The following is a 12,647-nucleotide window of genomic DNA, read 5'->3' as shown; positions in this document are numbered from 1 at the left end:
TTAAATATAATAAAAAATAATATTTATTATATATTAATACTAAAATCTTATAAATAATATAAATTATAAATAAAATTATAATAAATTAATATTATATTAGTAGTTTAATTATATTAAAAGTAATTTATATTATACTAATCTTTTTTATTCTTTATAATTATTTTATAAAAAGCTATAATTTTTTTAATAAAGATTCTTTTAGTACTAAAACTAACTAAGATCTTTTTATTAATAAAAAAAATACTTATTAATAAAAAAGTAAAATAAATCTAATTAACTAACTCTATTTTTAAAATTATATTTATAATAGATTAATAAATTATATATAAACCTTATTTAAACTATTATAGTTTAAATAAAAAATAGAACTAATATTATATTTATAAAAGTATTAAATATTACTTTTTAAATTATTTAAAAAATAAAAAAGCTATAATCTAATTTTTTTAGTAAAAAAATAATAAAATATTAAAAAATAATAATAAATTAGAGTAATATCTATAATTTCTACTTAATAGTTTTTAGTAGATACTATTATATAACTTTATATTTTAATTACTATCTAAAATACTTTTAAAATATATATAGATCTTAATATCTATAAAAAGGCTAATTTAATTAATTAATAATTTATATAAATATATAAATTCTAATAAATTAAATTTAATACTTTTAGAATCTTAAGAATCTTATAATCTTTTATATCTATATATAAGATATAAAGAATCTCTATTATATTAATAAATAGTAAAAAAACTAAAAAGTTATTTATTTAACCCTATATTATAATTAATTAAAATCTAAAATTTAAAAATAGTCCTATTTTATTTTTTTAGATTATTATTAATAATTATTAAATATATCTATTTTTATAAAATAGAAACTAATAATTTAAATAGTCTATATTTTTCTTTTTTACTATATATAAATTTATAAAATCTTATTAAAATTATATATATATTTATATAATTATTTAATTATTAAAAGAAATATAGTTATTTAATAATAATTTAAAATATATTCTAAATATTACTAAATTATCTCTAGAATTATATTAATTTACTAATATTTTTTTTTAAAAATTTAAAATCTTATTTTATAGTAAAAATACTAATTATATTATTAATCTTAATTTTAGTAAGAATCTTTTATATAGACTAATTTATTTACTTTTCTAAACTAAATTAGTAAAATTTTATTAATATATTAATAAAAATCTTATATTTTATTATATTTAATATTTAATAAATTTTATAAATACTTTAATTCTATTTATTCCTAAAAAAAATAATAGTCTTTATTTATATATTAACTATTAAAGATTTAATAAAGTTTTAGTTAAAAATTAATATTTTTTATTTTTTATTTTAAAAATCTTTAATTAGCTTTTTAGAGTAAAATATTCTAATAAAATTAATATTTAGGATATATATTATTAAATTTAAATTAAAAATAATAATAAATAAAAGACTATTTTTTATATTTAATATAGATATTTTAAATATATAGTAATATCTTCTAGATTAACTAATATACTAGTAACTTTCTAGAATTATATCTATATAGTATTTTATAGATATTTTAATATTTTTATAATAGTATATTTTAATAATATTTTAATTTCTTTAGTAGATTAAGACTTTTATATATAATATCTTTATAAAGTTTTATAATAAATATAAGAAATAGAACTCTATATAAAATCTTTTAAATATATTTTTTATTAAAATTAAATAAATTTCTTTAATTATATTATTATTAACTAAAAAGATATTATAATAGATTTTTAATAAATTTTTATTATTTAATTATAGTAGATTTTTTATTTTTTTTATAATATTTAAATTTTTTTTTAGATTTTATAATTTTTATTAATATTTTATTAAAAAATATTTTTTAATTATATTACTATTAATTTTATTATTAAAAAGAAATATAAAAAGAAAAAAGCCTAGATCTATTTAGCTTAATAATACTAAAATAATAGTATTTTATAATCTTATTACTATTTTTAAAATAGCTTTTTTATTTTATTATTTTAACCTAAAAAAATAAATTTAATTAGAAATTAATACTTTTAACTATAATATAGCTAAAATAATATTTTAATTAAATAATAATAGGATTTACTATTCTATTTAATTTTAGTTATAAAAATTTTAAGTAACTAAGCTTAATTATAGAATACTAAATTAAAAACTATTTACTATTATTTAGTTATTTAAATACTAATAGCACTATCTAAAAAGAGTAAATATCCTTTTTAATTATTATAATCTATAAATATTTATAAAATAACTAAAACTAAATTACTAATAAATATAATAGTATATATTTTTAAGTTTAGTTAAATTTATAATTTAGTACTAAAAAAGAAAAGAAACCCCTATAGATATATTTTTATAAATTATTAATATAAATTTAAAAAATATTTCAGATATTAAACTATTAATTTTATAAATCTTTAATACTATAAATAATATTTATATATTTTTATTAATAAATAGCTTTAATAAAATTTATTTTTATTATATTATAATAATCCTTTTATAGATTATTTTAGCTATAATTAGATAAAAGAAATCTTTAAATAAAAATTTTACTAAATAAACTTTTACTAAAATATTATAGAATATATTAAAAATTATATAGTTTATTAAGAAATAATTACTTTATAATATTAATTATATAGTAAATTTAAATTTTTACTAATTCTATATTAATCTTAGTCTAAATTATCTATAGATTTTATTATAGGATTACTAATTATCTATTTTAAAAACTAATTTATAGATTTAATTCTTATTATTATTAATAGATTTATAAAAATATATCTTTTTTTCTCTATTTTAATATTAATTAATTCTACTAAATTTATAGAATTATTCTATAATAAAATTAAATTAAAATTTAAGCTATTTAATAATATTATATCTAATAAAAGACTAATCTTTATTAATAAATTTTAGTTAATTTTAGTATAAATAATATATATAAAATAGTATTTATTAACTATATTTTATCTATAAATAAATAAATAAACTAAATATATAAACTAAACTTTTAAAAAATATTTTTAATATTTTATTAATAAATAATAAATAATATAGCTAAATTTATTTTATTTTATATAATTTATATATAATAATATTATTAATATTATTATAAAGAAAACCTTATTTAATCTTTTATATAACTATTTATTAGATTTTTAGTTATAAATTAAAGTTAATTTATATTTAAAAAAGGTCTTAGCTATAATAATATAAATAAAAAAACTAAAAATTCTTAAAAAAGAATTAGCTAAATTATAGAAAAAATTAAATAAATCCTAGATAAAATAATATAATTTATAGTATAAATCTATATAATTTAAAAGATAAGATTTAGTAATATTATCTATATATAATCTAAAGCTAAAATTTTTTTTAAAAAGCTAAATCTATAATTTATTAGATTTTTTTAAATCTTAGTAATAATAAAATTATAAATATACTAATTAGTACTATTAAAATAATATATATAAATTTATAATATTTTTTATATATCTTTTTTAGAACTATAAAAAGAAAAAATTAATATTAAATTATTATTAATATTAAATTTAACTAATAATAATAAATAAAAAATTAAAAAAATCTATAATAAAAAATTTATTAATAAAAACTACTATTTTTTAATTAAATAAATAAAATAGCTATTAAAATATAATTAATAGATTATATATAAAAATATAAAAAATACCTAGGCTATAGTTAATAAATTTAGAAAAAAATAGAAAAAATAAAGAGATTAATTTAATATAAATTAAGTTAAAAATTATATAAAAAAAGTTATAACTAAAATCTATAAAATACTACTAAATCCCTATAAGATTAATAATAAAAAAGTCTAATAAAATTTTAATTAGTTTTAAATATCTAATTAAAAAATAACTATCTTTTTATTTTTATTTAGAATATTTATTTTATAAATAATTTCTATAATTATTTTATAAAAATAAATTTTAGTAATTATCTAAAATATATAACTATTATTTATAAATATAATTTAATACTAAATTAATAGTTTATAGTTAATAATTTATTTTAAAATAGACTAAAGATTAGATTTTAATAAAAGATTTAAAAAAGTAATTTATTTAGTTAAAAATTATTAATATTTCTATTAAATAGTCTATAAATTATTAATAAATTACTATTAAACCCTAAAAAGATAATTAAAAAACTTTTATTAAAAAAACTTAAATTTAAATAGTTAAAAATCTATAAATAAACTAATAAAAAATAATTAAAGATATAAAAGCCTTATATAATTTTTTAATAGCTAAAACTATATAAAACTAAATATTATTTAGCTAAATATTTTAATTAAAAATCTTTACTAAATTACTATTAAAAAATAAAAAGAATCCTAAAATATATTTATTAACTAAATTAATTTTATTAAGTTAATAGTATTTTTAGCAATTTTATCTAAAATCTAATCTATATTAGAAATATACTATTTTTAAATTATTATAAAAAGCTTACTAAATTATATATAGTATTCTTTACTAAGTAAAATATATATATTTAAGAATTTAGTATATTAAATATATAATTTATTTAAAATAGTTTAATATTATTTTAGCTATTTTTAGCTAATTAAAAATAAAAATTATATTAATTAAACTAAATAATATAAATTTAATTATATATTAAATAAATTAATAATAAAAAGATACTAATTAGCCTATAAAATAAAAAAAAGGTAAAAAAATAAAAGATAAAATAAAATTTCTTTTAAATATTTTAAAAACTTAATTAGTATTTTAATTTAATAAAAAAAAGCTTTTAAATTAATAAAAAAATATTTTAGAAATATAAAAGATAAATAAAAATATAATTTTAAAAAATTAAAAAAAAGTTTTAGAAAAATATAGTATCTCTTATTTTTACTATAAAATTAGTTAAAAATATTTAAATATTTTAATAATTAACTAAAATAAATCTAAATTAGAAACTATAAAGTCTTAATAAACTATTTAGATATCTTTATATTATTATTAATAAAATAATACTATATTATTATATTTTATAAATAAACTAAGAACTAAGTTTAAAAAATTATTTTTAGTTAACTATAGTTTTTTTATTTATAGCTATCTTATTTTTAATATTATAGAAAAATAACTAAATTATATAATACTATAAAATATAACTATTATTATCTAGATATAAATATAAATTAAAATATATTAATATAATTAATTTATTTAGATAAATAAATATTTTTTATTAATAAATATTTATATATTAATAATATTTATTTTAATAGGCCTATTTAATTTATTAATAAAACTGTTTTAAATTATATTTACTAATATATTTATATAACTTTTATCTTTTAGCTTTAATAATTTATATTCTAATATATATATAGTTTATACTATATTAAAATTAGTCTTTAAAAGGATACTATTTACTTCTATATTTATAATAGCTATTAATCTAAAAATAAATAGTATAAAAAAGATTATTATTATAGAGATTTATATATATTTATCTATAATATCTATAGTTAACTTTAATAATAATATAAAATAAAATCCTTTAAATCTATCTTATATATTACTATTAATACTACTAAAAAAGCTATTTTTTATATAGTTATAACAGAATAATTTAAATATCCTTAGTAAAAATAATATTTTAGATTAATAATAACTAAAAAAGTATTATAAGGTATAATAATTAAAAGATTAATATAAAAAAGTTAAAGAAGATATAGTAAATTAATAATTTTTATACTACCTTTTTTTTATTTATATACTCTATTCTATAATTTTTAGTTACTTTTTTATTACATAGTAACTAAATTATTTATTATAGAAAGGGATATAATTATTACTAAAAGGTTAGAAATAGAATAGAAGAACCTTATTTCTAAGGTTATTATCCTATATAGAAGCCTAAAGATATTAAACCTAAAACCTATATTATTAGTCACTAAAAGTTTAAATCAATAATAAATTAATATTAACTCTCTAGTGATTCAGATTAAAAAGAAAAACCCTTAGATATCTCTAAATTAGATTCTATAAGAATCAGTTACTATCAAAATCAGATATAAAGATCCTTCGCCCTATATTATCTCCACCTAGCTAACAGATTATCTATCCTAATAACTTAGATATCTGGTTCTTAATATTAGCTTAATCTCTATAAAAAAAATCTAGTTTAAATAATTTTATTATTAATAGCTATTTATATACTAATTAATTTTATAGCTAAAAAACTATCTTTATTAGTTTTATATTAATAAAAAATAGTAATAATATATATCCTATTTATTCTCTTTTTATATTATTAGTATTATTATTTCTTACTATTATTTAATTATAATTAGTAATAAAATATTAATATCTTATTAATTTTAATTAAATCCTAAAATTTAATATTTAATATATTATATACTAACTAATTATCTACTACTATATTAGTTTAGTTACCTTAAAGGTATACTTCTTTTAATAGCTATAGTCCCTCTAAACTTATCTATCTTTTATTACTACTATCTATTTAGCTTTATATAGGTTTAGAGTCTATAAAGTGTTTATCCTAAAAAGTATATTAATTAAAAGCACTAACTAAGTTAGTTATTTAAAGATCAGTATTAATAAATAAGCCCTTAAAGTTATTAGATATTAGTTAAGATATTAATCAATATAAAATTAATAAAAATAGATAGTTATTAATCTAATTATTCTAAACAATAATAATAATCTAAGTGATATAAAGATTAAACGCGAAAAACTAAATATATACTAGTGAATAAGCGTCCTTATATATTTAATCTATTATATCACTGATAAGTCTAGGTTTTATCACTGATATCTTCTAAGCTTATCACTGATAAATCTATCCTTATTGCTGATAAGTCCTAGTTATATAATCCAATCTTTCTCCTATTATAACCTATAGGTTTCCTTATATAACTTCTAAGTTGATTGGTTATTGCTTCTCTATCTTCACACCTTAGTGTGTTGCTAACACTAGGTCTATAATATTCTAGCCTAAGGCAGACCCTTCCCTGAGTCCTTAAACTCTAATAATAATAGAATTAATAACTATTATATTATCCTTAAAAGATAGTTATTTAGCTATTTTTACCTATACTTTTTAGTAAAAATAGTAGAGTTTTTCTATTTACCTATTTATTTATATACTCTTTTTATAGTTTTTATTAGCTAATTTATTATTAGTTTTTATAGCTTTTATTAGATATTATTATCTCTTATTTCTTTTAATCTTTTTAAAGTTTAATATTATTAACACTAAAAGAGGAAATATTAATACTTTAAAAGAAAAATATAGGAACTATATTATTTAAAAGGATTTATTAGTATTAACTCTATATATATAGTATAATATTCTAGAAGGTTATTAAGGATCTAGTTAAATTAGATTAGAAAATATTTTATTTAAAAGGCCAATTTAATTAACTTCTTAATAGTTTCTATATAGTAATTAAGCTATAATATTACTTTAGAGATCTTCTTTAAGGCTTTATATACCTATAATATCAATCCTATATCACCTTTATAGGTGTTTAGTGTATACTATTTAGCTTTTTAAATAAAAAAAAATATAGTTATTAACTAAGAAGCTATTATTCTTAATCCTAATAAGTATAGAGTATACACTATAAGTAATATTATCTATATTAGTAATATTTATATATAGGCTAGTTAGAGCTATAAGGTTTTTCCTTAGTGGGATAGATGGTATTTATATATTCTGTATACTACTGACGATAGCTATGATTTATACCTTTAAGACTGGTATAAATCGATAGTGCCGCAGATGGCTTAAAATTTAACCAAATTCTTAAGGCCTGAAAGCCCCACATTAGCGAGATAATTCAAGAAAACGATTTTGCCAAGAAAGAGTTGTTTTTAAAGCAAGTTATATCAGGTAATTAAGTTTATCCTGATCATGATAGCCATTTTACACAATCAGTGGATGTACAGAGACTTATCGCATAGATGGTTGCTAGGCTGGACCTAATACTAGGTATATGTAAGTTATCCAAGGAATCCCATCTAACATAATGCTACCTTTGAGCCTGCATAGTTTTCTTCACTGTCGCTATTTCTGAGATAACCGATTTCTTGAGTAGCGCATCCCTGGCCGCTTCATCACCGGCCGCCGCTTTACTTGCACCCTGGCCCGAGCCAAGATACCTCTTTTCCCATCCCCATCCTGTCAGATAAACCGCGATAAAGAAAGTCTGTGTGCCGGTGTTCCTGTGCAGAATTGATGGACGTTCCTCGAGATACTCCAGCTTTATCCCCTTCCCCATGAGTTTCTTAGCCAGCTCTTCCTTTGAGCGTAGCTCTGTTTTCTGTTGGCCTAAGCTGTCAAGCGTGGGCAGCCATAGGCTAGTTAGCCAATGTGCTGCGAGCTGGTAGCCACCCACAGGATGAGAAAGTACAACCGCAGCTACATAAGCTTCAAAGATATCGCCTTTTGTTTTGAGCCATCGTTTGGGCTGCCCTGAATAAGCGGCTGGCACCGAGGCTCTGTGGTCGAAGCCGTAGATCTCTGCAAACCCCGAAAGCGTCTCATTCTTCACAAGCAGTTCCCGTATCTGGGATATTCGACCAGAGGATATCCTGGGAAATCTCTCCCAGATCAACTTCGTTGCAATCAACTCGATATATGCATCGCCTAGTATCTCCAGACGGTCATACGATCCATCATGGCCCTTGCCATGAGCCGGGTGCGTGAACACTGCCTGTTCTAGTCGGGTATCCGAGATAGGCGGCAAAGTAGGGGTTGAATATCCTCCATTCTCGGAATTGATAGCGGGGGCTTTGATATCTGATGCCGAAGAATTCTCAGTGCGCAGTGGATACTCTCCTGTATGGCGAAAGACACTGTCTAGCATAGTAACCACCTTCACAACTTCGGGCTCAGCATGAACGATTTCAGGCCCGCTCAACACTTCTCGAGCAAGATCCCTTAGAAGAGATAATCGAGGGCTAGATGTATAGCCAGTTGCAGAAATGTTGCTTCGCACTTGGTCAGACAAATCATCCGTCTTTACAAAGTGGTCGTCAGCCATATTGCAGGAATCAGACAAGGCTGGATATCGCGAAACAGCCAATGGACAATATCCTGGACAATTTACCTTGGAACGTTTCGCAGATGCATGGGGTGATTTACAGCTCAATGCAGCTGCAGGCCTCTTGGATGCCATATCTGTTTGGCGGTGTCGATAAAACGTCAGGCGATCTCTGGATGTGCGAAACAGATATAAGCCCCACAGTCAGGTGACCACTTCTCATCCGCCGGAAAGCCAAGAGTCGGAGCCTTTGCCTCTTGACTTTAGGTCCCCGTGGGAACAAGATGTCACAGACCCGGATTGTTGACCTGGTGAAGGTATGATAAGTTTCACGTTTTTCATGCATACCTTGCTAATATCTCCTGTCATGTTGGGTCGGTTTTTCAGACACAGTGTCGCATCTTCTCTTTCAATTTCAACCCGCAACGACTCCGGCTCGGCAATAAGATATTGAGGCAGCGTCTGCGTGGCCCGGCCCTTGCAGCATGGTATCCCAAGAAGACAGTTTCTTTTCGCGACCTCCGGAATACATACAAGCCCCTTGGCCTAACAACATTTGATGAGGCTGAGGATGATCGCGAGGAAGCCATTCAGATGTCAGTGTTCTGAATCCTTCCTGATACACCCCGAGCTGACCAGTCGCTAAGTGCCAAACTCCGAGGAAAGGGCCGCCCCAAAAAGAAGAAAACTGTAGCAGGTAAATTCAATATTCTATAACATTCACTTCATCTTGGTCGAAGTCTACTAACAACCCTTCAATGTGTTAGAATCGAGATCGGCCAAGAAGAAGAAATGAATCCACACTTCAAGGACTGTTACTTTTATCGAGAGACTCGGACTCGTTCACGTTCACTGTTGGTTGCTTTTGACGTTGACCGTGACCATAAGTCTTGGAAGATAGGCCCTGTGGGTCGCCTGGCTCTGACTCTTCTAACCGCTGGAACTCACCTCGCTGATTCTATCCTTTTCACAATGTACAATAGCTTAGCTGTCTGTCTTGCGCGTTGGGTGTGATTCCCTAAGCCAAAGCTAGACTCGAAAAAGACGGTTCAAGCATGCCTCTCAAATCCTCTATGTATTCGTCTGTCGCAATAACAGCGCCACAATTTGCCATACCAAAGTAATCAGAGTAAATACCCAATTCTTTTGAATCCATAGTCAACTCAAGTCCAACTGTTATAATGTTAGTTACCCTCAAGCGCTCTTGGCGCAACTTGATAAAAGGCGGTCGCCCACTCTGGCCAATAAGAATGAGAATATCGAAGACTTGGCAATTTCATTGCCTAAAAGAGACCTCCCTCGGTCAGCGCGATGGGTTTCTTGTTTCTTGGCTAACACCCACATCCTTGCGCCACACTTTTGATTTACGCACGTACTGTCAATGGCTGGATGATCAATGATGAAGCCAAGCAAGAACCAGCTTCGGAGGGCCAGAAAAAAGGCCCTGAAGTCGGAGGTCAGCTCTCGTGCCCACCCCAGAGTTTTCAAAAGAAGCTAACGGTCCTCTCTTCTAGGCACCGATCAAATCCGACCAAAAAGCACCAGAGATATCCCCAAAAGAATCAACTTCTATCCCGCCCATCCAGGAAGCGCCAGATACCGTCTCTACCTTGGCAGCGGTCCCGGATTCGAATGATCCACTATGGGAAGTGTACCAGGGCATCGTCGGTAGATTTGATAAGCTAGCAGGCGACAATGCTCCAACAAAAGAAGCCGAGAAACCGCAAGCTTATTTTGACGATGGAGATGGCATTCCCGACGAGGAAGAAGAGAATGAGCCTAAGATGTCGAAAAAGAAGCGGAAAGAGTTGAACAAACTATCTGTGGCTGAATTGAAGGCGATGGTTCGCAAACCTGAAATCGTGGAATGGACAGATACATCAGCGACAGACCCTCGACTATTGATCCACATCAAGGCCAATCGCAATGTGGTTCCCGTTCCCTCGCACTGGTCTCTAAAACGAGAGTACCTTTCGTCAAAAAGAGGGGTTGAGAAGGCGCCCTTTGCTCTCCCCAAATTCATCCAAGAAACAGGTATCGCAGAGATGCGTGATGCGGCACTGGAGAAGCAGGAGCAGTCTTCGCTGAAGCAAAAGCAACGGGAGAGAGTTCAACCTAAGATGGGACGGTTGGACATTGATTATCAGAAACTATACGAGGCTTTCTTCCGCTTCCAAACCAAGCCCGAGCTGACTCGCTATGGTGAAATTTACTACGAGGGCAAGGAATACGAGACCAATCTAAAACACCTCCGTCCCGGCGACTTGAGCGAAGAGTTAAAGGAGGCTCTGAACATGCCACCTGGGGCCCCTCCTCCATGGCTCATCAACCAGCAGCGTTATGGTCCTCCTCCATCTTACCCGGCTTTAAAAATTCCAGGGCTTAATGCGCCGCCCCCCCCAGGGGCCATGTGGGGTTACCACCCCGGTGGCTATGGAAAGCCGCCTGTGGACGAGCACAACCGGCCGCTGTATGGGGGAGATATTTTCGGTGTCTTGCAGCCACAGCAAAATGTTCAGCATGGAGAGCCCGTTGAAAAAGATCTTTGGGGAGAGTTGCAGGCATCCGAGGAGTCCGAGGAAGAAAGTGAGGAAGTCGAGGACGAGGACGAGGACGAGGCCGACGAGGAGGAGCTTGAGACAGGAGTTCACTCCCCCAGTGGGATAGACACACCCAGTGGAATGGCTTCAGCGGTGCCATCCGAGCTCGCTGGGACCGAGAGCATTGCTGGCGAATTTGACGTTCGAAAACATCATCGAGGAACGGAGACGGAGGAATCTGTTCACCCGCGAAGTGCCTATCAAGTGATCCCAGAGAGGCAGACGAGTATTCAAGGCTTTTTTGGTGGAGACAGAGCGTACGATCTCAGCTCTTCCTCTGGCAATCCTTCGGTTCTGGGGGTCGACGACCAGACCCGCAAACGCAAGAAACCTGGAGATGTTGACGTGTCTGTCGATCCGGATGCAGTACAATCCGGGGAAGGTCTCAGCAAAGAAAGCCTTCAAAATCTTTACGAAATGCAGCGCCAACAGCAGAATCAACCGCAATGGGGTTTCCAGGAGGATCTGAGCGACATGATTGCACAAGAGAGTCGCAAGCGGTTGCGCAAAGAGGAAGAGCGACGGGGGAAACGTTGACTGTAATTGTTTGCTTGGTTCATCCACGCTTATCTTAATATTTTTCGTTCCCACCTCTTTTCTTATGCATTCCTCTGCGGCTGGATACGGCTGGTAGTTATGGCTGTCTGCCTCCTGTAGTTCCCTAACTACCTAGGAGGTAGTTTAGTTAATTACATAAGCGCGTTAGTTATCCATGGATGTCAAATGGAATTCTTCTCAAGGTTGATGATCTCCACATATCCCGAAGTAGCTTAGCGTCTGTCTTTTTTGCCTTTGCCATACCTTTCCTCCACACGGGTCTTCGATGTCCCATACAACAGCCTTGCTTCCCAGTATCAATCTTCTGGGAATGGATTGGGATCGCAGGAGGTAGGCCTCATTTTCCTTCCAATCCCCTCTCACATGGCCAACATACAA

The 12,647-nt window shown here is 26.3% G+C and overlaps 3 protein-coding genes across 3 annotated transcripts; 2 read left to right on the top strand and 1 right to left on the bottom strand.

The window, feature by feature from the left end:
* Window positions 1-8,097: 8,097 nt before the first annotated feature.
* On the bottom strand, window positions 8,098-9,111 carry N7459_006742 (ribonuclease III; the record flags this gene model as incomplete). The annotated part of the gene is made up of 1 exon (XM_056945910.1): window positions 8,098-9,111. The coding sequence occupies one exon, from the start codon at window positions 9,109-9,111 to the stop codon at window positions 8,098-8,100; it is 1,014 nt and encodes a 337-aa protein (XP_056797909.1).
* Window positions 9,112-9,395: 284 nt separating this feature from the next.
* On the top strand, window positions 9,396-9,907 carry N7459_006741 (mitochondrial 37S ribosomal protein mS33; the record flags this gene model as incomplete). Its single annotated transcript, XM_056945909.1, has 4 exons — window positions 9,396-9,428; window positions 9,505-9,707; window positions 9,759-9,808; window positions 9,879-9,907. The coding sequence occupies 4 exons, from the start codon at window positions 9,396-9,398 to the stop codon at window positions 9,905-9,907; spliced, it is 315 nt and encodes a 104-aa protein (XP_056797908.1).
* A 600-nt stretch (window positions 9,908-10,507) lies between these two features.
* N7459_006740 (U2 snRNP complex subunit CUS1) lies at window positions 10,508-12,248 on the top strand (the record flags this gene model as incomplete). Its single annotated transcript, XM_056945908.1, has 2 exons — window positions 10,508-10,567; window positions 10,626-12,248. The coding sequence occupies 2 exons, from the start codon at window positions 10,508-10,510 to the stop codon at window positions 12,246-12,248; spliced, it is 1,683 nt and encodes a 560-aa protein (XP_056797907.1).
* Between the last annotated feature and the right edge of the window lie 399 nt (window positions 12,249-12,647).

This window comes from Penicillium hispanicum, assembly GCF_028827665.1.
Source record: "Penicillium hispanicum strain IBT 35686 chromosome Unknown utg000006l_segment0_segment0, whole genome shotgun sequence".
NCBI classification, from domain to species: Eukaryota; Fungi; Ascomycota; class Eurotiomycetes; order Eurotiales; family Aspergillaceae; genus Penicillium; species Penicillium hispanicum.
Note: the sequence above shows the minus strand (reverse complement) of the source record. Positions and strands in the feature narration are given on the sequence as shown.